This window comes from Pelecanus crispus, chromosome 6 (genome assembly GCF_030463565.1).
Source record: "Pelecanus crispus isolate bPelCri1 chromosome 6, bPelCri1.pri, whole genome shotgun sequence".
Lineage (NCBI taxonomy): Eukaryota > Metazoa > Chordata > Aves > Pelecaniformes > Pelecanidae > Pelecanus > Pelecanus crispus.
Window position 1 is genome coordinate 31,260,552 of NC_134648.1, and position 27,544 is coordinate 31,288,095.

Genomic DNA, 27,544 nt, shown 5'->3' on the forward strand with positions numbered 1-27,544 from the left:
TTTTGCTGTATTTTTACCATGATGTTAAAGACCATGTTAATATTTTTTTTATGCCAGTAAAAGCATGGAGTATTTTTTTCCCCTAGTACTTTTGCAGGGCTATTTTCTTATCACTGTTTATTACGGCAAATAGTGCAACTAGTCCCATCAAAAAGATGAAACAGTAGAAAGCACCATGAGTTCAGGAGGTTGGAGCAATGCTTGATTGCTGAGCCACCTATTCTGTCAGAGGAATCAGAAGAATTTGCTGAAATATTGACCATCCCTGGCTTATAATATAGTAATGTAGTTCCTTATGAGGAAGAATGGATGGTTTAACCCTGTCTTGCTTTCAATGTCTTTTTCCAGCAATCTGCTGTCTTGGAAAGAGAAACAGAGATGGAAATCCAATTTAATCATCTGCAGTCCCAGTTTAGTTACTGCAGAGAACTCTTTGTGCTCTTAGCAATGGTGGAAACAGCAAAGACAGGTGCCAGATATTAGCTCAGCACATGGATATGGCAGCATTAACTTTTGCACCAGGGTCCTGTGCAGTTTGTTCATGTACAGAATTTAAGAAACCCATCAGAAAAATGCTGTGGGTAATCTCAGAATTTATCCACTAGGTTGAAGGAGAAGACAGAGCAATTTATATTCTGATTTGAAAAAAAAACAACAAATGAAAAAGACAGATCCGTGGCCCTAGGGAAAGCAGACCTTCTCATGGTCCCCATTATTGATTTACTTCAGCAGAAATTAAGAGTTAATATTCCTTTAATGCAAAACTTGGAGATTATTTTCCATTCAGCCTACTACCTGCTTTACTTTCAAAATAATATGGAAAAAAAGGCAATTAAAACTTCATACACATTACCACAGAAAAAGCTTGGAAGAACCAGACCTTAAGCATACCTTTTACGTATTATTTTTATACTGATTTACTCTTGCAACATTTAGTGCAATAGGCCGTCCATCGTGATTGGTTACACGGCATCAATGGTTATGTCATACAATAGAATCATAGAATCATAGAATCGTTTAGGTTGGAAAAGACCTTTAAGATCATCCAGTCCAACTATTAACCTACACTACCAAGTCTACTCTAAGCCAATCAAGGGTAGACTAGACTAAACCATGTCCCGAAGTGCCACATCTACCCGTTTTTTGAACACTTCCAGGGATGGTGACTCCACCACCTCTCTGGGCAGCCTGTTGCAATTCTTGACCACCCTTTCCGTGAAGAAATTTTTCCTAATTTCCAACCCAAACCTCCCCTGGCGCAGCTTAAGCCCATTTCCTCTCATCCTATCACTAACTACAATGTCACGTTTGCATTAGCAGCATCATTACAGTTACAGCGTTATCATTGCTTGACTGCTTAAGAATCTTATCAGACACTTCTCAGTGGCATTACTAGTAGCGGTAGTTTTGGGGACTTCCAGATGACGACAGAATATGGGTTCTCTGTTTTGAAGACAGAACCACTAACGTAACTCAGCACAAACATTAAGCTTTGTTTTGGTTTTAAGCACTGCTTTGGTACCAATAGGCTTACAATGACTGGCACTACCAAAGCAAGCTACCCATAGCTTGTATGGAAACCCTAAAGTTAAATTTTACAGGAGGAAGGGGTTGTTTTTGAAGAGGTGGGTTTCCCTGGCGTGGTGGAAGGACTTTGTGGTCACCCAGAGCCCGTGAGCTGTCCGCAGCCCTGAAATGTGGCCCTGCAGCCCCGAGCCCAGCCTCCGCCCGCAGCTCCTCCGCAGGCTGGAGGCCAGGCCACAGTGAAGTGCTGGCATAAAGAGGTACAACCCTATGGCACAATGCTTACCTTAGCAGTGAGGTTGGAAATGTTCTTCTCATGCTATATTTTACTTCTGCTTTTCTTCTTGGTGATTTTCATAGATCGCTTTTTTCCCTGACATGTTTATGGTCAACTGGAGGAAGTCATTATGCAATACGTTTCTTTAATATCACTTAAAGAATACGCCAGACACAGGTACTGAAAAACCCTTTGAAGACAGTGACAATAAGCATGTCCTTACATTAGTGCTAAAATTGTTCCTATGACTTCAAGTAAAGAAAGCATGTGTAAGTACTTCTCACAGGCAAATAAATAAAAAGCATGCAAATATTTAATTTTATGAAACAACAGCAAACTCAGAGAAAACGTTTCCTGAATATTTTTGCAAATTATTTTATTTTTTATTTTATCTCATATTTCTGTTTTTATTCTATATTTCAGTTGATTCCAGAGGACAAATAATCAAGTCTTGTGAATAAAAATCCCTCTCAAGTTCCTCATCATACTGTGATCTAGTCTACAAAGCCGGGCAAATGTGTGTGCAAACAGGAATGCTGGGAATATGCAGGAAAAAGTCAACATTGTTATAGACAGATTGGCACTAATTTGCAATTAGGTCATGCCAAAGAGCACCTAATTAAAAAACTCTAAAAACCATTCTGAGTGATTTTGCACAAGCGCAAACTAGACCTTTACATTAAAACAAAGCTGCTTGCTCATTGCTTAGTAATTACTCTTGCTTACCTTTTCCTTAAAATACATTCATATGACATCACTAATATCACTAGAGTGTCTATGATTTTTCAGAACGTATTAGAGTTTTAGTGCAGCACTGTCAAATGAACTGGCAAAGCAAACTGTGTGGACAAAGAAATCTCTAACATACTAAACCTCCCCCACCCGCCCCCAGCTATTCAACTGTTCAGGAAGAAGTTTTAAGAGTTATCCAGATATTTCCCTCTTGAAAAGGGAAATAAAAGCCTGTGACTGTTAGGATAGAAACTTCTCACTGCATTTGTCTTGTAACATCCTTCATTAAAAAAGACTATTTCAATTCAGCTACCATGCCAAATTAATTGTTGTAATACATAGTACTAGTGATTGTTTCTGTGGAAACCATTAGATTCTGCTTTAATTTTTGTTAAAATCTAAACTAGTTATTTCAGACTTTCAGTTTTCTCCATAATCTGGGGGGGGTTTTAATAATTTATATTTTTGAATGTATAGCCTCTTGCTGAGATGTATTTTAATGTCTTCTGATAGGGAAGAACCATGATTTGTTCTTAAATACACCCCTGGGTTGCAGGGTGAGCAGGTGAAATGAAACTTCTAGAAACAGCCTGACTGTATACACAATGGGACATACCCTGCTGTATTGGGTTTGCGTGGTAAGGTTTTGGGAGTGGGGGGGGCTACAGGGGTGGCTTCTGTGAGAAGCTGCTAGAAGCTTCCCCTGTGTCCCATAGAGCCAATGCAAGCTGGCTCCAAGGCGGACCCGCCTCTGGTCAAGGCCGAGCCCATCAGTGATGGTGGCAGCGCCTCTGGGAAAACATATTTAAGAAGGGGGTGGGGGTGGTGGGGGGAGAAACAACTGGACACAAACTGCAGCTGGAGTGAGAACATGTGAGAGGAACAACCCTGCAGACACCAAGGTCGGTGAAGGAGGAGGAGGAGGAGGTGCTCCAGGCGCCGGAGCAGAGATTCCCCTGCAGCCCCTGGTGAAGACCATGGTGAGGCAGCTGTGCCCCTGCAGCCCATGGAGGACCCCACGCCGGAGCAGGGGGATGCCTGAAGGAGGCTGTGACCCCGTGGGAAGCCCACGCTGGAGCAGGCTCCTGGCAGGACCTGTGGGCCTGTGGAGAGAGGAGCCCAGGCTGGAGCAGGTTTGCTGGCAGGACTTGTGACCCCACGGGGAACCCACGCTGGAGCAGTCTGCTCCTAAATGACTGCACCCCATGGAAGGGACCCATGCTGGAGCAGTTCATGAAGAACTGTAGCCCGTGGGAAGGACTCACATTGGAGAAGTTCGTGGAGGACTGTCTCCTGTGGGAGGGACCCCACGCTGGAGCAGAGGAAGAGCGTGAGGAGTCCTCCCCCTGAGGAGGAAGGAGCAGCAGAAACAATGCATGATGAACTGACCGCAACCCCCATTCCCCGTCCCCCTGCGCTGCTTGGGGGGGAGGAGGTAGAGAAAATCAGGAGTGAAGTTGACCCCGGGAAGAAGGGAGGGGTGGGGGGAAGGTGTTTTAAAGTTTGGTTTTATTTCTTGTGATCCTACTCTGATTTGACTGGCAATAAATTAAACTGATTTCCCCAAGCTGAGTCTGGTTTGCCTGCGACGGTAATTGGTGAGCGATCTCTCCCTGTCCTTACCTCGAGCCACAAGCCTTTTGGTTTTTTTTTTTTTTTTTCCTCTCCCTGTCCAGTTGAGAAGGGGGAGTGATACAGTGGCTTTGGTGGGCACCTGGCATCCAGCCAGCGTCAACCCACCACACCTGCTCCTCTTTACACTATTATAAAACAGGAGTAAATCCACAGAATTTAATGTGAGCATTACTGTAAGCACAGGCAGATATGTCCCAATGTTCTGAGGAGGTTATAAATAGCTGGCCAAAAATAACAACCGTGCTTACTTAAAGCATAAAGCTAATAAGTGGTTTCACTGGAGTAATTATCTTTAAATCAAATCTTCATACTGAAGTTCTCACAGTGAGTTCACAGGAACTATGAGGAACATGGTTGTTAGGGTGAAGTGTTACCTGTAATCATCTCAAACACATGACAGCAAACCTTCCTCTTGTTTTGTTATGACATTTTCATGTGGATTTTCTGCTAAAATGACAGTCGTAGAAGCTGAATCTTTTATTTAAGCTGAGAACAGGTAAAACACAAGCAAAAAACATGAAAGCATCTCAGATGCTCTTCTGCTAAGCTGCAGGCACTTTGAGGAGGGAGCACACAATTCACACGTCAAACTAACAACCTGCCACCAGTGATGCTGCTACCATTTATTCACCTGGCTGCTCCTTTCAGCACACCCTTCCCATCATGGAATAGCACACCTGGGGCCCTTCTCCTCTCCCATTTTATTCTGTTGCCTGGATGTGTTGGCCCCTAGGCCAGCAGTAAGAGTGTGAGGGAGGAAGGTAGTGGTGACAGGCTGAGAGTGAAGTGGGAAGGAAAGGCCTTACTCATAGAATCATAGAATCGTTTAGGTTGGAAAAGACCTTTAAGATCATCCAGTCCAACCATTAACCTAACCCTACCAAGTCCACCACTAAACCAGTTAAGGGTAGAGTAGCAATTTCATGTTTCCTGGCTTGGTGGCTGCATTATTTTTAATGAAAGTAAAACTAGGAATCATTAAGGTTGGAAAGGACCTCTAAGATCATCAGTCCCATCATCAACCCAACACCACCACGCCCACTAAACCATGTCCCAGAGTGCCACATCTATCCATTTTTTGAACAGTTCCAGGGTTGGTGACTCCATCACTTCTCTGGGCAGCCTGTTCCAATGCTTGACTACCCTTTCCATGAAGAAAGTTTTCCTAATATCCAATCTAAATCTCCCCTGGCGCAGCTTGAGCCCATTTCCTCTCATCCTATCACTTGTTACTTGGGAGAAGAGACCAACACCCACCTCACTACAACCTCCTTTCAGGTAGTTGTAGAGAGCGATAAGGTCTCCCCTCAGCCTCCTCTTCTCCAGACTAAACAGTCCCAGTTCCCTCAGCCGCTCCTCATAAGGCCTGTGCTCCAGACCCTTCACCAGCTTCATTGCCCTTCTCTGAACACGCTCCAGCACCTCAGTGTCTTTCTTGTGTTGAGGGGCCCAAAACTGGACACAGTATTCCAGGTGCAGCCTCACCAGTGCTGAGTACAGGGGCACAATCACTTCCCTGCTCCTGCTGGCCACACTATTCCTGATGCAAACCAGGATGCTCTTGGCCTTCTTGGCTACCTGGGCACACTGATGGCTCATGTTCAGCTGGATGTTGACGCCGGTCCTTTTTGGCCAGGCAGCTTTCCAGCCACTCTTCCCCAAGCCTGTAGTGTTGCATGGGGTTGTTGTGACTGAAGTGCAGGACCTGGCACTTGGCCTTGTTGAACCTCATACAACTGGCCTTGGCCCATTGATCCAGCCTGTCCAGGTCCCTCTGCAGGGCCATCCTACCCTTGAGCAGATCGACACTCCCACCCAGTTTGGTGTCATCTGCAAATTTACTGACGGCGCACTCAATCCCCTCATTCACATCGTTGATAAAGATTTTGAACAAGGCTGGCCCCAAAACAGAGCCAACTGGATTTAACTCCATTCACCACAAGTCTCTGGGCTTGGCCAACCAGCCAGTTTTTTATCCAATGAAGAGTAGGCCTGTCCAAGCCATGAGCCGCCAGCTTCCTTAGGAAAGCGCTATGGTAGACAGTGTCAAAGGCTTTACTGAAGTCCAGGTAGATGACATCCACAGCCTTTCCCCCATCCACGAGGCAGGTCACCAGGTCATAGAAGGAGATCAGGTTGGTCAAGCAGGACCTGCCTTTCATGAACCCATGCTGGCTGGGCCCAATCCCCTGGTTGACCTGCATATGCCTGTTGAGTGCACTCAAGATGAACTGCTCCATAATCTTTCCCAGTACTGAGGTTCAGGCTGACAGGCCTGTAGTACTCCGGGTCCTCCTTCTGGCCCTTCCTGTAGATGGGCGTCACATTGGCAAGCCTCCAGTCATCAGGGACCTCCCCTGTTAACCAGGACTGCTGACAGATGATGAAAAGTGGCTTGGTGAGCTCCTCTGCCAGCTCCCTCAGTACTCTCGGGTGGATCCCATACAGCCCCATAGACTTGTGATCGTCCAGGTGGCATAGCAGGTCATTAACTGTTTTCTCCTGGATTATGGGGGCTCCATTCTGATCCCCGTCCCTGTCTTCCAGCTCAGGGGGCTGAATACCCTGCGGATAACTGGTCTGGCTACTAAAGACGGAGGCAAAGAAGGCATTAAGTACCTCAGCGTTTTCCTCATCCTTGGTGACAATGTTCACCCCCACATCCAGCAAAGGATGGAGATTCTCCTTGGCTCTCTTTATTGTTAATGTATTTGTAAAAACATTTTTTATTATCTCTTACAACAGTGGCCAGATTGAGTTCTAGCTGAGCTTTTGCCTTTCTAATTTTCTCCCTGCATGACCTAACAAGATCCCTGTACTCATCTTGAGTTGCCTGCCCCTTCTTCCAAAGGTGGTAGACTCTCCTTTTTTCCCTGAATCCCAGCAAAAGCTCCCTGTTCAGCCAGGCTTGTCGTCTTACCCGCCAGTTCGTCTTACAGCACATGGGGACAGCCTGCTCCTGTGCTCTTAAGACTTCCTTCTTGAAGAATGCCCAGCCTTCCTGGACCCCTTTGCCCCTTTGCCATACTCTTCCCCTTTCATAAGGAAGAACAGCAACTGTCTGCAGCATGAGATGGGGCAGATGTGGGAGAAATTTTTTTTCCTCCCGAGTGTTTTCCAATCACTTGTGACCTCCCCTCTGTTCACCTCCAGTGTAGCTCTTACTTCCCATAGTACTTCCCTACCCTTCCCTATAGGCTAACCCTATGGTCTATATACCAGCAGACCACAGTGAGTCTTTTTGGTAGCAGGGTGCTGTGTACACTCCTTCTTCCCCCTGGCCTTATCCTTGTGTCTTTTCTCACTGCCATGGCTGTCACCTTATGATCTCAAACACTTGCAACCCCTTTTCCCAGGGGGCAGTAGCATCTGGCTGTGCTTGAGGTATGTTGTCTCCCGCACTACCTCCTCTTCTTGCACCTGAGTATGTGAGGCAGCTGAATAGTTCGAGGTACTTCTGTTCAGGAATATGACTTGGAAATGTAATTTTAATTCCAGCCACGAGGGGACCTTCATAGTCTATTGTCTCTTTCCTGCAGGTTCATCTGATCCATACACCGAGATTTATACAACCATGCTCACTTCCACCAAAATACTACATCTGCCTCCTAGCTGAGGATCTACTCAAATCCCAGCATCTCCTGCTAAGTCATCTCTCATATCCCTGGCATCTGCATCCAACTTTATTCCACTGCTTAAACCCAACAGCATCTTTCCTGTGTTTACCCAGCAGCTTCGGATTCCCCTTTCAGGTCATCAACTTTCTGCAGACTTTGGGCGGCTCAGGAGTAATAACACTACAGGGTACTAGCGGCTGAGCCAACACCAGGGCTGGGGAATAGAAAAAGTGATTTCTGCATGTGCTGATCCACAGACTCTGGGCCAGAGGTCTCAGGCAGGGGACAGCTGAAGCATTGTTTGTGTCACTTCACGTCTTAATAATCCAGCCACGGTATGATTTTAAAAATTGCTGCCTGAGCTACAGCTATGCTGCTTCTTAGGTAAAAGCAGATTCCTAAATCCTTTTTCATATGGCATTCATTCAGCAGATGTCCAGAGTTTATATCAAAAGTCTCCAAGCCTTGCATAGAGGAATTTGGCAAATACCCTACAAAAATTAATCTGAAAGATAAAGAGCTCCCATTTATTGCAGCAATTGCTTTCACATCCTACAACCTGGGTTTGGAGTCTCCTCCTCTTGCCTGTGGTAGCTATGCACTTGGATAATTCAATTTGGTTATGTTTGCATGACAAAAAGAGGATGTGACTGTAACATGCGCTAACCTGCTCACTTAATCTAGTGAGCAGCAAAGGACTACTAGAACACTCAGCCGGGGTCCCCAGCCCATCTGAAGTCAGTGACTAGCCGACGAAGCTGTCTACCCTCACCGCCACTGCTACTCTGCCAGCTACACCAGGGCTGCCGGCTGGCCCAGCCCAGACCCTGCTCTGCTCCCACCTCCTCTGTGTGGCAGAGTTGCTCCAGACCCACACCGCTCCGGATGGGAATTCAGCCCACCCGTTGCTTTGCTTTGGAGCTGTGATCTTCACTTCAGCCACTGGAGGGAACCTCAGCCTTGGTCACGAAGGGCCTGTGGGCAAGGTGGGATCTTCCCTTAGGCCCAACCAGCTTCCAGGCCCATGCACCCTTCTTCAAGCCCTGAAAAATGGCCCTCCAATAGAAAACGTACCCATCTTCTTTTCTCCCCAACTGTACCCTGAAAGAGATATCTATTTATAAATGTTATCTTGCTTGTATCTGTTGCATCCAAGAGAGACATGTGAATCACAACTCAATTACTTTTCAGGTCTTCTTAAGTCATGCTCCGGTTGGAATTGAAGGGCATGGTGTTCCTCAGCTGTCTCACCCTAAGCCCTCTGAGAAGTCTCATGTGGGCAATGGAGTATTTTGTATATGCTAAGCAGGCCAAGTTAAACCCAAGGCTCCCCTCTAGAGCAGATTTCATGGGAATGAAATAGTCTTTTTTTTGCCAATATAAATAAAAGCAGAAAGTTCTTTTTGTAGTAGGAGTGTGTGAAATGTGAAACCCCGGCAGTGAGAAGCAATACCGATATGAATCAGAATGACTGCAGTAAACAAAACTTTTTACCCCTGGAGGTAGGAACGTGATCTGGTGGTTACAGTAGCAGTGAGCAAATCTGAAGCGCCTGTTCCTGCCCCTGACTCACTAGATGTCTGTAGTCAACTCATTTACTGTCTGTACATCAGTTTACCCATCTGTAAAACAGGGACACGCATATCTGTATCTTATCAGATCTAGCTCTCGCCAAGTGTCATTAATGGATGCTGACAGCCCTTTGCTGTCAGGAATGCAGGATTTCACAAGTGGAAAGTACAAGTCATTACCACTTCCCTGGGACGCCAGCACCACTCCTTTTGTTAAAAGAGTTGTACACTTACAAGCAAACGTAGTGATACCTGACTGACTGAAAAATCTCTTTATTCGCCTGGTAGTGTTGAAAGACTTGAGTTAAATCTTACACAAACTTCAGAGATCAGTAGCTCTCTAAAGTTGACATGCGATAAAAGCTGTCAGCTAAACCTATCTAATCTTATCCAACCAATCACCACTAATCGATGTTATTCAAATGACATTTTTTCTATTTTTATACATGTATTTATTTACATTAAATGTACTGCATATATTTTGTTTCTATCCTCATTAGTTGAAATGAAGACCTTTAAAATTATAACTGAACCATTAACTAATCTTAGCCCTATGTGGAATGAGTTGGTGGTCTCAGAACTGTTGCTAAGGTTAAGGTTTCCTAAATAAGGAAGCCTTTTAAATGAGGTTTCCTAATCATAGACCACACATAATCCTGTAATTGCAGAATCAGCAGACAGAGCAACGGCTAAAAGTGGCTGGAAACCGAACCGTCCCTCCACGTGCAGCCTAGCTCCCTGAAGGGTTCCTGTTTGGCCTGTGAAAGCTCGCACTTAACCTCTCTCCTGTGAATAAACTCTTTTTCTATCTTGCTTGTCTACAAACAGAAGCTGTCGCAGCTACTTAAATTAGTTAAGTGGGTCCAACATGTGCATGTGGAATCTTGGATACCCGTTTAAAACCGGCCTCTGCGTTTTCTGCTGTTATCTACATATTTATCACTGTGAGTCTTCTTATGAAGCCATCAATTATAAAATACTGCTTTTGATTAAACTGTTGTGACTTTAGGTGTGTATTAGGCCCAATCAGTCTTCACATTTTGAGGCTGCCTTTCTGCATGATAAAATTTGAAACTAATTACAAAGTTAGTAATACAAGCGGTGACTCTATCTTCTTTCAGAAAGAACTTAGACCCGTTACGGTCTACCATATGAAGGAATACCCTCCTACAGGCGCTTTTCTGTCTGTTAGTGAAAAGCTGCACTGCCAACCATTTTCTTCTGCACTCAACTGCTAGTGTTTTTACATAATTTGGCAGTAGCTGTCACCCCTGCCTCACCCACCACATACACCTTGGCAGCTCCTTGGGAGAACTCCCACAACTGCTTCGACACAAAGAACTAAATCCACCACAAGACTTGGCCATTTAAGCTGGAAATTCAGATTGTCCAAATTCCTGGCTAGGCACTGCTTAATTCTAGAAAAGCATCTGAAGACGCCTAGGTTTTTATATATGAAGTTCCCCGGCTGCCTCCCTGTCTGCTCCCGGGCATTTGCAAGCTGTGGGCTTTGTGAGCGGCACGGCAGTTACCTCAGGAGAAGGCATGTCGTGTGGTGCCTGTTGAAACAGACTTTTCCAAAGACTGCCTGCAGGATCGGGCTGTTAAATACTCAGCTGCAACCGAATGATCTGAACAAATCAAGACAGGTTAACAAGTTATTTATAGTATCGCAGGACCCAGGAGTCCCAGCCGTGGCCTGGGCTGCGTTGCATTATGTGTTGAGGCAGCACAGCCCCTTTTTGCAAGGAGCTCGCAGCCCAAGTACCAGGCAAGAGACAACAGATGGCGAGAGACAGATGGGAGAGTACAAGGAAACAATGAGATAAATGAGCAAAAACTAAGTTGAAGACTTCAGCATTTGGTTCCAAAATTATTTTTACCGATCATCTCAGCTGATGTAACCCTACGGTAGGACGCCTTTCCTGTTCCAAAGGTCTTAACAGCTACAATTACAACACATGCCGCAGCCCAGCATGGGTTACGTTTTAGGTGAAGAGTGGGAGTTAAGCAGAGAAGAAGCACCGAGGTGGGGGGTGTTATTTGCTGAAATTCGTTCAGTAAAGGGGGCTGGGGTATCTCAGCAACCTGGGGCTTAAGGCAACCCGATTAAGCGCAGCTCAGTCGGTAAAGCGCTGACACGAAACTCAGGCTTTACGCGAGGGGCGAGCCCGTTTGCAAACCGCCGGGCCTGAAACCCGAGCAGCGCGGCCGGCGGGAGCCTCCCGTGCTCCCGAGGCGCCGAGCGCGGCCCACGCAGCGAGGCGAGCGCACCCCCCGCCGCCGCACCACGCGGCTCGGCGGGGTCGACTCACTGCACGGGTCCCTCACGCACAGCGACCCGGTCCCCGCGGGTCGGTGACAACGCGGGCACCCTCCCGCCCCCGCGGGGAGAGCTCAGCCGCCCCGGGGGACGCCGAGGTCCCGCCACGGCAGCCCTCGCACCGGGGGCCACGCGGCGCCATGGGGGGCCGGGCCGTGCGCCGAGAGGCGTCCCGCGGGCGGCGTCACGCACCGACCCCCGACCGCCGCCGGCGGGCCTGAGGGGGTCGGAACCCCGGGAGGGCGTCAAAAGCCGCCTCCCGCCCCCCCGCTCCCCACCCCAGCTGCGCAGCCGCCGTGCCCGGGGAGCCGTTAGCCGGCGGCGGGCGCGAGGCAGCGGGCCGTTGGGGCGGGCGGCGGCGCGCGCAGAGGTAAGGCGGGAGGCGCCCCGCCGGGACACCCCGCCGGCGCGCGCCGCGGCCCGGGGCCACCTCAGGGAAAGCGAAACCAAAAGGGCGGCGGCGGCGCGGAAGGGGCGCGCGGGGGCTCCCCGCGGCGCGGCTCGGCGCGGCTCGCTCCTCCCCTCAGCGCCGAGGCGGGGCGGTGGCGGCGGGCGGGCTCAGCGCGCCCCCATGGCCCTGGCGCCGGGTCAGCGGGCACGGTAGCCGGCCCCGGCTGTCGCGGCGGGTGAGCCAGGGCTGCCCAGGGAGGGCGGGCTGGACATGAGCCTCGCCGCCGGGCTCCGGGCAGCGGCCGGAGACTGAGCTACAAAGAACTTTGCCCGGCGGCGGCGGCGGCGCGGCGCTCCCCCATGCACGCCCCCGGCCGTCGGCCCTGGGGCGCTGCCCGGCAGGCGCCCGGCGCCGACCGCGCCATGGAGCCCCGCGCGGGGCTGCACAGCAGCCCGGACCTCAGCCGGGCCAAGCGGCTGAGCGTGGGGGAGCTCCGCTCGCTCTTCGAGGCTCGCTGCGCCGCCGTCGCCGCCGCCGCCGCCCGGCAGCTGCCCGACCCGGCGAAGAGGGGCTGCCGGCCCCCCAACGGGGTGCTGCCGCCCGTCATCCCCCGGCTCACCGTCACCGCCGAGGAGAGCGAGGAGGCGCAGGGCAGCCCCCAGGCGCAGCCGCCGCACGCCGAGAGCGGCTGGCTGAGGACGGACAGCTCGCTGCACCTGCAGTCCCGCCGGCTCTCCACCTCCTCGCTCTCCTCCACCGGCTCCTCGTCCCTCCTGGAGGACTCGGAGGACGACGTGCTGAGCGACACGGAGGGCAGGAGCCAGGGCATCGTGCAGCTGGAGCACGGCGAGGACACCAACCAGGTAGGGGGACGCGGGGGGGGGGGGGGGGGTTGGCCCGGGACGCGCTGCCCCCCCTTCCCCGGGGCGGCCAAGCGGGTGCCCCCCGCCTTGCCTCGGGATCACCGAGCGCTCCCGTTTGGAGTGAGGCTTCCGTGACCCAACTCCACTCAGAGTCGGGGAAACTCCTGTCTTGGGGCCAGCAGCAGTGCGATACGGTGTATGGCTTGCTGCGCCTGTTCGAAAAATGCGGCTGCACGTTGGCTCTTCTAAAACCCGGCCAGGTGTGCGCTGTTTCCTTTCTGCTGTGAAATTGTGCTTGATGTCCCAAGAATAATGGGGGACGTTTTCTCATCGTAAGTGGGTTATTTCTTTTGTGTTTTGTTTTTTTCCAGTCTGCTTTACCAGGTCTTCAAAATAAAATTTTTCCAGGCATTTACCAGCAGGTATTTTTTGTCTCTTCCAATCCTGGAGTCTGTGGTTGTCAATTTTTGAGCTGCTTCTTGCTGTGAGCATGACAGGAGATGGGGAGGAGCTTGGAATGGGTAGAATGCATGCTTTTGTCCGTTCTGGCAGTAACACGTTCTTTTCAGTAAATCCCCTCTGTAATTTGGCAGCTTTCGTCCATGAAGTGCGCTTTTAAAGGCATATAGTTAGTTGCTTTTTCATGATCTTTAATGTATATTTGCTTGACTCCTTATAATATGCTTCTTGGGGTTTTGTAACTGAAATACATTGCTTTAGTGAATTCTCCCTCCTACCTTTATTGAGACGACAACTTAAATTGTTGTTCTACTGCCAGCTCATTGGCACTGAATTGTTTTCAAGCAGAACATATGTTCTGAAAAAATGTATAAGCAAGAAGTAATGCAACTTGTAGGTGATACCTCCAGCTGGACTTTTCTCATGGTAATTGTGGGTTTACTACTTTAGAGGACACATAGTACAGAAGCTAAAATGCTCTGCACAATATTGGTTTTGTTTGCATCAACTTGTGGCCTGGTTTTGGGAAAAATAAAAAAAGAAGGTTTGTACTCTGTCATATTGCATATCAAGAAACTGATAATAATACTACTTAATTTGTACTTTTGATCCTGAGATAGAATCTGGTGTGTGGGGGAAACAATTGCTACTGTATTGCTGTTTGGCTTTCTTTTCTAAAATACATGTTATGCTAGTGGGGATTTTGTGAAAGTAGCAGAAGAATAGAAATTAAAGGTGGAACAGGGCTACTGGATCATTTGACTCAATATCCCTGCTGTTGCAGTGGGCTGTATCAGTGGTTAATAGGGAACAAGAATTTAGTGATACCACTTCAGCAATACGGAGAACTGAGATGGCATCGTGACACCTGGTTAACTTGTCTGTGAATACAGGCTGAAGCAAACAACTATTCTTCGGGCAAGAAGCCATGCTGCCTTCAAGGTTTTGCTTCGGCATCTCTGAAGTCATGGGTATTGTATGCAATACTGAGTGTTAAATCATTCATTAGAGCCGTATGCTTTAGCTACATGTGTTATGACATGCATGTATCTAAAACATACAGCATAAGGGGATGCGAGAGGTATTACTTCTAAATCAGATGAAGTTTCTAGGCACTGCAAAATCGGAAAAGGCTTTAGTCACCTTTTAACAACAAGAGAAGAAAATTTTAAAATAAAGAAGAAGGTCTTCAGCAATGATTTATAGACAAGCTAAAAAATAGCTGTCTTATAAGTATTTTAAACTCTGAGAGAATGTCCTATTCATTTAGGTGCGTGGGAAACTGAGAACTTCAGTAGTATGAGAATTCAGTTTTTGGAAAAAGTTTTTGCAGGTTTCTCAAGTTTAGTGTGACTGCAGGATTTTTTAAGGTCTCATTGGTAAAGTAAGTGTTCACTCAACTGGTAAAATACTTCATATTTTTAATGGCCAAGCTACTTTTCCATACCTGCAGTGTGGGGGGAAGATGGGGCAAGCTGCCCACCAAGAACCTGCATTCTGACTGATACTCTTTAGCTTGTTACCACTTCTGTGGCAAGCTGGCGAACCAGAGCTGGGACTGGTACCTAGGACTCTAAAACAGCAGAACTGAGTATCACCAACTTTATGACACTGCCTAATAAATTAAAAGGGCCAAATCTTTTATCTGCTTAATACACGCTCTTGCAGTTCATCCCTCCTTGCATTACCCACCGAGAACTCAAATCCCAGGAATCTGCTGTTTTCCCTGTGGTCAGGCACACTGCCCATCATCAGGTGGCTGCACTGTGTGCTTGCTGATACCTGGAGGTGACCAAGGCAGGCTTGTTCTTGGTTTGATGTCTTTCGGTACTGGACAATACTGTGATACTAGCAATCCCGACGCTCAGCTGTCCAGTCTTTACAGACGCTGTTTCTTTAGTGAAGCAGTGAGTACACAGCATGCCAAAGTAGAATTCTCTGCTTTGAACCTCTGTGGGTTCAACTTTACAGGATGCATCCTTTCTACTAATTAATCTTGAGGCAGAATGAATAAGTGTGTTTTAGAATGGAAGGCTTTGGGCTCAAGGCAGGCACGTACATGTGAAAATAAATAGAAATTTTAAGATAACCTGAGGAATGGTTTTATTGAAGAGTCTATTTAGAGGCAAATTAGCATATTGTTTTTAGTGTATGTATTTTAATAGATGAAGGCTCGTTCTCAGAATGGAACACAAAGGATAGAGACTTTTCTGAAGGAAACTGAAATCAGAGGTGGGCCAGACTTGGTGTTCCCTAATTCATGGGTAATTGTGACATTTTGAAATTTCCCTGGTATTGGAATTTCCTTAGACTTTTCTTTGGAAATGTTAGAAATTAATTTGGAGCCTGGCACCTTATGACTAAGCTCAGACCAGCGCTCAGAGGACTGCTGGACTGTCAAGCCTATCAGACTGCCCAGTGCCTAGCAGGGACCTTGGAAGTTTGCCCAGGTCTTCAACTGTGGGAGCAGAAGTTCTGATAATGTTCCTGTTATCAGGGCTTCAAGGCTTCCATCTGCAGACCCAGGAACTTGAGACCTGAGCTGAAGAAGGCCCTCCCAGGCCTCTCAGCTGGAGGCCTCTGCTGTTGACCTGGAAATAAAGACTCAGTTGGGTCTCTGAAGTATTGTGGGCTCTTAAGCTACCCGTGCAGGCCTGTGTGAGAGACAGGAAACTCTGGAGCCCTCCCTCTGTGCACAGACAGGGCTTGCTGCCCTGGAGCTATCAGGCCTTAAATCCTGGGATAGTAAGCCTGGAAGTGGTGTCCCTAGCTGTCCCCTTTGGAGGACGGTTCTCCCTGGCAGCTCACTAGGTGAACAGACAGTTCTCCAAGAGGATGAGTGATTTAGTTGAGCATTGCACAAAGCATTCTGGGTTGGATGAATTGGCACATCGTGACAACGTTAAATTTTTGTTTCTTATTGAGCACAGTATGTGGGCATGTCCCTGGAGCCTTAGGGCCTCTGTTGGGGGGAGTGAGTACCTTGGGACCGATGGCTGATGATTACAGCACAGTTCCAGCGTGGCTCAGCAGGGATGAAATGCTGTTCGCATCTAGGCAGGCCCACCTTGGAGAGAAGCTCAGTGGGTAGGTGTTCCAGTTCCTCGGCACGGGTTCTGCATTTCATTTTGCACTAATTAACAGAGGCTTTGGAAACTGGACTGCCCTGGCTCTCCTGGAGGAAGATCCCTCCAGCAGTGAAGAGTTGTGTGACAGAAGCCTGTTCAGCTGCCATCCTGTTAGCTGAACTTGTGGTTCTGTGAAAACCAATTGCGCATGGCTGTGTTAATGTAATTTGCATAACACCATAGCTGGAGCTTCACAAATGTTAGCAGTTAACTTAATTAAAAATTATTGGTTATTTTTTAAATAGCCAGTTAACAGAATGGATTTTACCCTATGACAACAGTTAATATTCCTGACTTCTCTTGCATTTAAATAGGAAGTGCGCTTTTCTACCCTTGCTTCATGCCATCTGAGTAGTGTATATACACAGCTGAATCTTGCAGTGAAAGCACCAGTGGTCCATTTATAGTAATGGAGAGAGTGCAAAAGTTATATATTTTTGTCTTCATTCTGTGCATGAGCAATTTTAAGAAATACCTAAGTCTGGTTAGCACCTTCTTTGTTGGGACAGAGACTTTAAAAAGTGGTTTTCACAGAGAATCAACACCATGATAATGTACAGTAGCCTCTTGTCCTCTTTATAGGAGAATGTTATTTACTAGATAGAAACATGCCAAATAAATCTACTTGTTCTCATAACTGTGACCTGTCATTCCAAATTCCTAGATCTGTAACCATGAGAACAGCTGAGAGCTTGCTAGAGAAAAAGCAGTTCAGTTCTTGCTTGCAATGATACCAGTCCAGAAACTTTGGGGCATAGCTGTTAGTGAAGCTTATTTGGTTTCACTGATCTTCTCACCATTAGTTTTCATAATACCAAGCACCTTAAAATGGACAAACGTATAGAGAGGCATGCACAATAAATACAGACTGAAAGTTTCAACTACTTCAGCTCAGGGGTGCGTTACATAAGCTAATGCAGTAGAATAGAATTGTTATTTTTAAATGAAGAATGGGAACGAAGGGATGACATAAGTAAGACTGTTAATGGGTTTTTAGCCTACTTTCAAAAGGAAAGAAAGCTTGTGTAATCACTCTATCAGTTCCATTTTAACAACTTTAGTAGATTTCAGCCAAATTTGGCAGTGGGATAGACATCTCAAAAGTTTCTTCAAGAGCTCTTTAAAGTTCCACAAAGATCCGCCTCTGGGTGGAGGAGAGGAAACCAAAATAAGTGCGTACACCTTTTCTTCTCAAGGGGAGAAGGTGCAGGATGAGTTCAACGGTTGTTTTCTGTTTCGCTTGTTAACTAGTGGATTGGCACCTGCATACTGGCTAGTTGATCAGTGCTTATGTGCTTGTGCCGGCTGCGGCCGGCAGTGCCTCTTGTCCTGAGGGTAATTAGGAGAAAGTATGGGAGGGAGAATACAGTGCTGTGGGCTGGTGAGGTTAGGGAATGTGGAAGGCACTACCTGAGGGACAGGGGAAGAAGGTGAGGAAATTGTGGGGAGATGTGGAAATGTGAAAGGGATTGGAGGTTTTTGGCACGGGCTTATAGAGGACAGTGACAAGCTGTAGTTACTCTGGTAAGGGTGCAGGGCAATAGATACCAGTCAAGTAGAAATCAGGCATCGTTAATTTGCTGCTTGTGGAACATCTATTAATGGAACACATTTCATAGTTCTAAAAAAAATGCTGATTTATAATGACAGCCCTGTATACTGAAACCTTTCTACTGTGTACTGAACAAATATGAGGTGAACAGCAGTGGAGTATGTTCCACATTTCCATGAACAGTTATTGGGCCAAAACTCTGAATTGGGAGCCTTCTCGCAGTTTGAGGATGGTTTCTTCTCCACTGTACACTCAAATGGTGGAGTATATTGAAACATCAGCAGTATCAGTTCTAGTGGTGACTGTTGATTAGTAATGTAGATCCTTGTCTGGTAGGAAGTGAGTTAGCTCTTCTCAAATCAGTTGAGAGAGAGGCAATTAAATGTCTTATCAGGTGAGAGTTTCTGATCCTGGATATATCAGAAATGGTGACTTACAGGTTGCAAGATTCTTTTCTTTTGAATCAATTTCCCTCTGATAGTTTTCACTTTCTGTATGTTAAAGCACATGTTGCTTGTGTGTACAGTTTAAAATTGGAAGAGCTGTATTATAATTTTTTTTTTTCTTATGGACCTGTTGGATTAGATATGTTGTAGAAGTTTCTCTGTATGTGCACTTCTACAGTTCAAACCTCCTTAAAATGCTTATTATGTCTGGAAAGAGGGAAAGAAAGTAACAGCGACCCCTCATCATCGGGTGATGCATTCATATTTAAAGAGGGCATACCTAAGCAGATTTTTCTTGGGCCATCATCGACTTCACAGAGTTGAAGATTTATTTGTGAAAACCTATGCCAGTCTGGAAAGGAATAAGGGTAGTGGCTGGAGCAATAGTTTGGAAATTTTGCATGTCTATGTATATTTTTGGGTTCTGACACTCTTACCCTGTTAGACTGGTTTGATGAGGGTGAACATCTTTTTAATTGAATGTAGACAAAGATAAGCTCTCAGCTCGCATCTAAGGTTTATTATAAACGGAATGTGTTAAAGTGAATCAGTTTGATTAAATGTTCAGAGTGTGATGCAATTTAATACAGCTAATATTTCTGGAAGCTGAGAATGCACATTATATTTATGCAGTAGATAGCTGTTCTGTTTAGCAGTGACTGAGAGAAGAACTAAGGATCATCATACAGCATTTTGTGGTGATTATCTATAAAATGTGATGGCAGAAAAGGTAGTATTAACCTTGCAGATCTTGGAAGGAAAAAGTCATCTTGCCTTACGTACAGCATTAGTAGAGTCACTGTCTGTCTCTCTTCTACCTTCTCTGTCACTGTAGTTTTTGTAGAGGAAGGGGGCTGAGGCAGAAAGAATTGGCTTGTCAGTCCATGTTAATTTGGATCGTGCATAGCGTAGGTTTAGATTGCATTTGTAAGTGCTCTTCTCAACTTCAACACAGCTTCCTCTAAAAAGCTCACCAGTTGGGCAAGATGGCGTTGTCTGTCCGTAGCATAGCATACCTGGGGAAAAAGATTATTAAAAAAAAAAAGTTGGGGGGGGGGGGCGGAAGCAGGTGTTACTCTCCATCAGCTCATTCTGAGGGAAAGCATAGGGAAGCAGAAGAGGCTACCTGTTCATCCAGCGTCAGACCAGCAAACACATTGGTATATTGTTTCCAGTGCTTAAATGATCCATTCCTGTCAGTAATGGAGAATGCTTTCTGGGATAACGCATAACCAGCAGCATTTGGGTGCGTTTTTGTGTTGATAAATGCTGAGCTTCCCACAAGGGATGAAATTTTCCTTTCCATTCCGAAACACAGAAGAGTGAGACTGATGCTGTAGAAACCTACCTTGAACCCACCAGGCATCACTACTATTGCCTGTTACCAAACCTTCTATTCCTTAGCAAGCTCGGGAAGAAGTTAGCCAAAGACCAATTGGCAGCTTATTTGAAGCAATATCATAGATCTGGCAAGATCCAGATTTAGAGCTTGGGACAGAATCTCTAAGGTGGTTGGTGACTATAGCAAGTGTGACACAGATGCTGCTTTGTGGGAGCTTGGCATTAACCCAGAATCCAAGAACGCTCCTTATCTACAGGCTGAAACATCCAAGTAAGGTGGCACAGTGAATGCAAAGTTTACCCCAGCCCACCGATACTGCCTTTATTTTACTCACATTCAAGTTCAATCTGCTGTTCTTCATCAGCCTTCTGACCTTATCCATATTTGAGCTGTGTTGATAACAGAGGTGTGGTTACAGGTGATAAAGAATAGGTATAGATACTTGTTATGTCTGCATGTAATTAGCACTGAAATGTGTATGATTCATCAGTCCACCAAATGATTGCCTGTTTAAGCTGGGGTGTCGCAGAACTGTATGAGTAAGAAGGCTAGTGGCAATGACACAGGTCAGTTGTGATGTATCAAAGGAGAATGGCAACTGCTGTAGTCTTCATACAACTTTCATTTGATAAGGGTGATATCTCTTGGTAAATCACAGTGAACACTGCATAGAAAGAGAATGCCTTTATTTTCCAGTGATGGTAGGAAATCATCATTCACTGTCAATATAACTGACTCTATCCACTGGTCTCTACCACATCCTGACATAAAATGATCCAGTCTTAGCTATAGCTGCCTTCACTACTCTGAGCTGCTACAGAGAATGCAGCTTTCTTTGTGTCAGCTTTTTTCAAGTACCTCCAAATAGTTGAGAATACTGCAGTGGTTCTTCTCAGTGATGTCCACTGTGGACAGCATGTCATTTCTGTGTTCTACTTTCTTTGCTTCCTGTGGTGGAGTGCTGAACCAAATGTAGGTTTTTACTTCTCACCTTTGAGGTGCTGGTGCTACTCAAAGTCTGTATGTAGTGCACACAAGGGATTGATGGTGCTCAGCTGTGAAGGGTATGGTCAGTCATCCCACTCTTCAGACACAGGTGAGCTTGAGGAGGCTCAGCTGTGTGCAAGGCAGCTGTGACCTAGGTTTTCCCAATACAAGAGGGCCATCTCCCACAGGGCCTGAAGATGCACTCCAAGTACAGCACTCCTTTGAGTGCCCTCTTTAGCATGGGCATGTTAAATGGACCAGCCAGCTCTAGCTCACTCTGCAGCACGCACTTTGGAAAGGAAGGTAGGATAAAACACTACTGTCATGTGTCAGCGCCTTCCACTACTGGAATGTGTTCAGATGCTCTGAAATCACCACATCTGCTGAAAATCTTCAAAGATCCCCTGAGTGTGTGGCACAGCTAGTGGTCTTCTCTTGCGCTTTCAAATGACCAGTCTTATGGGCAGACACACTGCAACAGGAAGCTGTGTGATTCTGATGCAGGCTAGTCAAGAGCACAACTCTGGAGACGAGGGAGATGAGAGGGTTGTGATAGGTGCAGGATACATACAGGCAAACAGGAGGGGATTGATTGGGACTGGTTGGGAATACCACTGGAAATGCAAGGGGAAAGACAATGCAGAAGATCAGAACTTAATGGGCGAGCAGACTATTGCTTTAAAAAACAAGGAAAATACATTCTCAAAAAAACCCCTGAACATATCGGGATAACGTGAGATAATTATTTTAAGAAATCATTGTTCAGTCAAGCATTGAAAGTACATGAAAAGAACTAAAGCATCTGCAGTGTGGGCATATTAATATTCTACAGTCTTTAATGTAGAACTCGGCTAATAAGCAGCTGTTTTAGATTTCAGATCAACTCAAAGGACAAGTTACAGTTACATAGTGACTGATGTGATGTGTTGCAGGACCTCTGTTTCTTCATAGATAGGTATGCAACAAATCGGGCAGATCACAGGAAGAGAAAGACTGACTTCCCAATTGTAATGCTGCTGAATGCTCATCTGGAGAACTGCTTTCCTTTCACAGTGTCCCTGGGAGAGACTAGGCAAGCTATTCATGCAGACTTTCACTATGGCTGCTAAACTGTATTTTTCTCATTCTCCTATTGACCAACGTGAGAGTATGGGTCTTACTAGCAGAAATGTTCATACCTGCAACTGAAGTTAATGGGAGCTGTTCTACAGCATTGTGTAACACTAGGTATTAGGAAAAGCAAAAATTGACACCTCAGTTTGAGCTTTCAAAATTAGTGGGTACTTTTCATATTAACCTATCTTTCCTTTGGTATGTTTGCCCTGTAAGATATGAATAAAAAAGTTTGCATAGCAGAGATTGTGAAAACAAATTCATTAAATCTTGGAAAGCACTCTACTATAGCAGTGATGGCTGTCTTAGAACTACCACACAAAACTCAGTAACTATGTTTACAGTAGATTTCCAGTAATTGAAGTAAAAATGGTAAAGCCAATGAGGACAGAATGAGGAGAAAAAAAAAAAAAGAAAAGAAAAGTTGCTTTTTATAGAGTTGGGAATTGTTTGTTTATACTGAGTGAACAGGAACTACAATATGGTATAATATAATTAAAGACTAGATCATAAGCTCTGCAGAAGAGGGTAAGCATTGACATCAAGATGATAACTTAAGATTGCACAGAAAACTTCAATTCTGAAAATGTCTAACTTCTGAGTGCTCAATTTTGCATTTAGGATATTATTAAAGTTCCAGTGCAAACATAATTCTCCATCTGAACACGTTCCAGTAGTGGAAGGCGCTGACACATGACAGTAGTGTTTTATCCTACCTTCCTTTCCAAAGTGCGTGCTGCAGAGTGAGCTAGAGCTGGCTGGTTCATTTAACATGCCCATGCTAAAGAGGGCACTCAAAGGAGTGCTGTACTTGGAGTGCATCTTCAGGCCCTGTGGGAGATGGCCCTCTTGTATTGGGAAAACCTAGGTCACAGCTGCCTTGCACACAGCTGAGCCTCCTCAAGCTCACCTGTGTCTGAAGAGTGGGATGACTGACCATACCCTTCACAGCTGAGCACCATCAATCCCTTGCATGTGCTGTGCCCAGCAGTCTCCACAGAAGGTTAACTTCTAAAGACTAACGAGCATCTACTGTAAATGAACCTGAGGTTCTTATAATTTGCCAAATTTGGTCAGGTTGACTTCTCTTCGCATGGCCTGCTCCTGCTTTGAAAACTCTTCTCTTGCCAAATTTCAGGCTCCTTTCCCAAAATTGAAGGTTAAAAAGCTTTTCGGAGGATTCATCAGAAATTTTGTAATGGGATCAAGATGTTTCTTTTTCTAGCCTTGGAAACAGTTGAAGTTCTGTTGCAATTGTTCAGTCTGAAGCCAACAGTTTTTGTGGTGGTTTGAGGTGAGTAACCTAGAGCAGTTCTTGGGAGAATGAGACACACAGAAGCAGAAAGACTTCTTGTGCATTGGTGCTTTAGTGGCTTCACAGAAAATCTGGGGTTTGAGACCCTGATCTTCTGAAAGAGGCAGAGCTAGAGCAAGTCTTAAAAGGTGGCTCTGTATTTTTCCTCATCACTGTATGCTTATGTGATGCAGTGATAGAAAGGATAAAAATCTGTGTGAACAGTGTTCATGTGTGCAGACTGGCTGTTTGTTATCTTTTGCAGGGTTTGAGTGGGTTGTTGGCTAAGTGCACTTGACCTGAATATTCTAATTGCGATAAGCTCTGCTTGCTGTGGGCTCCTTCCTCAGCCGTTCCCACCCATGTGCATTCTGTAGGAACAGTGCTCCGGTTCCACAAAGGGTCAGCTTTGTTCAGAGGAGAATGTAATCTGAAGAAACTAGGAAACCTTCCTACACTCCAGCTTTCACTTTTCATAGTGTAAAATGCTGAGTGTCAGAATTTTGGGCTGATAATTGGATACAGTTTGTATTGTCTTGCTCTGTGGAATTTAGATACGGAACTTTTCTGCCTTTTTTGTACTAACCCAGGAGTAAACAATTAAATTCCAAGGTACTCATTTCAGGACAGATCCTGCAATTCTCTTGAAAATCCTATGAGAAGGTTTTAAAGTGGAGATTCCTGACTTCCAGGTCTTTTTGCCTATCACTTGCTCATGATGCCACCATGGCTACCAAAGGTAGCCTTTTTCAGTAGAAAAAATAATCAAGCCGTATTTTAAGTATGTTAGGAAGAAGTGAGTCTCTGGAGTTCTCTCTAGCCTAATGATCTGCCTGGATTTGGGCACTAATCAGGCCCCTGTAACAGTTTCATGACTTGTTTTCCCAAAGTTCATAGTGAGACCAAAGAGAGTATGTGACTGCCTTCAGCAATGAGACCAGGGAGGGAGGAAGTTCTGTGTTGTCTAATAGCCCTGTGCTTGTTAATCCCTATGCCAGCAGTCTCCAAGTCTTCTTCCAGCAGTAGAACGGCTGATGTTCTGAGCATGGTTTCCCATTCCAACATTAAAACTGGAGTGAAAACTAATTATCTTTTTTCCATCCCTGTTCATCCATTGGAATTTTCTGCATTATCTCTATAAATATGTCCTCTCCCATTGCCATAGCTGTGTGTCTTGATCCCAGTTTGCCTTTTCAGTCCTCTTGATTGTAGTATCAACAGACGAGGGGAAGGCTGAGGTACTCAACAACTTCTTTGCCTCAGTCTTCACTGGCAACCTCTCTCCTTATCCCTCCCGAGTCGATGGACCAAAAGATGGGGAGCAGGGGGGTAAAGCCCCTCCTGGGCTCTAAGGGAAGATCAGGTTCGAGACCACCTGGGAAATATGAATGTACACAAGTCTATGGGACCTGATGAGATGCATCCCAGAGTCCTGAGGGAACTGGCTGATGTGGTTGCCAAGCCACTCTCCATGATATTTGAAAAGTCATGGCAGTCAGGTGAAGTCCCTGTTGACTGGAAGAAGGGGAATGTTGTGCCCATTTTTAAAAAGGGAAGAAAGAAGGGCCCTGGGAACTACCAACCTGTCAGCCTCACCTCTGTGCCTGGGAAGGTCATGGAACAGACCCTCCTAGAAGCTATGCTCAAGCACATGGAGAACAGGGAGGTGATTTGAGACAGCCAGCACAGATTCACCAAAGGGAAGTCCTGCCTGACCAACCTAGTGGCTTTCTGTGAAGGAGTGACTGCATCAGTGGACGAGGGAGAAGCAACGGATGTCATCTATCTGGACTTCTGTAAAGCCTTTGACACAGTCCCCCACAACATCCTTCTCTCTAAATTGGAGAGATATGAGTTTGATGGGTGGACTGTTCGCTGGATAAGGAATTGGCTTGGGTGGTCACATCCAGAGGGTAGTGGTCAATGGCTCAATGTCCAGTTAGAGACCAGTGACAAGTGGAGTCCCTCAGGGGTCTGTACTGGGACCAGTGCTGTTTAATATCTTCATCAATGACATAGACAGTGGGATTGAGTGCACCCTCAGCAAGTTTGCAGATGACACCAAGCTGAGTGGTGCGGTTGACATGCCAGAAGGAGGAGATGTCATCCAAAGGGACCTGGACAAGCTGGAGAGGTGGGCCTGTGTGAACCTCATGAGGTTCAACAAGGCCAAGTGCAAGGTCCTGCACCTGGGATGGGGCAACCCCTGATATCAATATAGGCTGGGGGACGAAGGATTGAGAGCAGCCCTGCAGAGAAGGACTTGGGGCTAGTGGTGGATGAAAAGCCAGGCATGAGCCAACAATGTGTGCTTGCAGCCCAAAAGGCCAACCGAATCCTGGGCTGCATGAAAAGAAGCGTGGCCAGCAGGTCAAGGGAGGTGATTCTGCCCCTCTGCTCTGCTCTGGTGAGACCTCACCTGGAGTACTGCGTCCAGGTCTGGAGCCCTCAGCACAAGAGGGACCTGGACCTGTTGGAGCAGGTCCAGAGGAGGGCCACAAAAATGATCAGAGGGCTGGAGCATCTCTCTTACGAGAACAGGAGTTGGGGTTGTTCAGCCTAGGGAAGAGAAGGCTGCAGGGAGACCTTATTGTGGCCTTTCAGTACTTAAAGGGGGCCTGTAGGAAGGATGGGGACAATCTTTTCAGTAAGGCCTGTTGTGACAGGACAAGGAGTTTTAAACTAAAGGAGGATGGATTTAGACTGGCTATAAGGAAGAAATGTTTTACAGTGAAGGGTGGTGAAGCACTGGAACAGGTTGCCCAGAGAGGTAGTGAGGCCCCATCCCTAGAAACATTCAAGGTCAGGTTGGATGGGGCTCTGAGCAACCTGATCTAGATAGAGATGTCCCTGCCCACTGCAGAGGGGTTGGGCTAGATGGTCTCTAAAGGTCCCTTCCACCCCAAAGCATTCTATGGTTCTATACACAGCAATCCTGTCTGGGACAGGGGATGGCTATAGGATGAATGTAGCCAAGTCACCATTTTTTTTTTTTTTTTTTCATTACATTGCATTCTTCAAGAAAAAGAGCAGACAGGGCAGCAAAATCAGTCTTGGCTTGTTAAGTAACTTCTCTGTATGGCTCGTTCCCCTGTGTGCAGTGTAAGTCATAAACCACTTGCAAATGACATTTCAGATGTTTGTCTTTTCTTTGTCTGCTGAGCCCTGGTGTATTGATGTTGGTCACCCTTGGGTTCTGCTACCTATGTCCAATCTGGCATAGGAGCTGCTGCTTGCTTCATATTTCAGGAGGCTGATGTAGGTGGTTGTACAAGATATGTGAGTGTGGCTTGCAGTTCTGTTGCTAGGATCCAACAGTATGAAATTCTTTTAAGTTTTATGGGGTTTTTTGGTCTCTCTTACTATGAGATAAAAGTTTTGGTAGATAAATGGTCTATGTATAAACTACACCATTTTTATTTTATTTTTAGGTGGGTTTGTGTTCTAATAATTCTCAATTTGTGCTTCTAAAAAGGTGGGATCTCCAGGATCTTGGCTGTGAACGCATTTGTTTACCTTCAGGGCAGAGGAAACATACTCAGTACAACACATTCACTATTGTTCAAATGCCCACAACTCTTCAGGAAGGCAGATGCCTTGGTTCAGTTTCAGTCTTTTGTTGAGTCACTCTTGCTTATGTAAGGTCTGAATTTGACTTTCTTAAGGCTACATTATGGAAATAAAAATCTTAAATAATCCCTTGTCTGCTGAGACTGCCTGCTTCTGATACGGAGGAGGAATTCAGCTCACCTTTCTTGTTCTAATGTTAACAGAAATTCTCTTTTGATCCTGTAGTTTTGCTCAAGGGAGAAGTCATCTTTTTCTCCGGATTCCTTACATAGTTCCTAGTGCTGACTTTGGGGCAGGAAGAGTTTCTCTAATCTTAGGTTTACTCCAAAACCAAACAACTACCTCATGACCCAGAAGGCCCTCTCACTCCTGTGGGGGAAATTGAAGGGTCCCAGTTTCCATTTAATTCTGGCTTTCTCCATCATCGCCACATTCCATTTATGGGCTCCCATCCTGTCTGGGACACTGGCCTCACTTGTTTTGGTCTGATGCTAACCCAAATAGGAGTATGGTTTTTGTTTGTTTTTTGTTTTTTAAAATCCTTTCAACACAATGGTTTGGAATAATCTCACAGTTACTATGTTAAAGCTCAGAGTTATTAAAGTGGTTGCTGAAGGATGTGGCTTTCCCCTAGGTAAATACCACACCCCTCTAAACAACAGTGCCTATCGCATGTTGACACTTGCATTCCATTGCAAAGGGTGGGCCATATTTGAACAG

The 27,544-nt window shown here is 46.1% G+C and overlaps 1 protein-coding gene across 2 annotated transcripts in view; it reads left to right on the forward strand.

Moving 5' to 3' along the window:
• Window positions 1-12,429: 12,429 nt before the first annotated feature.
• The window catches only part of ITPKA (inositol-trisphosphate 3-kinase A), a 41,953-nt gene continuing 26,838 nt past the window's right edge, over window positions 12,430-27,544 (forward strand). The window contains exons 1-2 of one of the 2 annotated variants that reach the window (XM_075712255.1): window positions 12,430-12,933; window positions 13,305-13,355. In XM_075712255.1, coding sequence (XP_075568370.1) covers window positions 12,430-12,933; window positions 13,305-13,355 — 555 coding nt within the window. The remainder of the gene's footprint in view (window positions 12,934-13,304; window positions 13,356-27,544) is intronic. The other variant, XM_075712256.1, reaches the window with a different exon arrangement.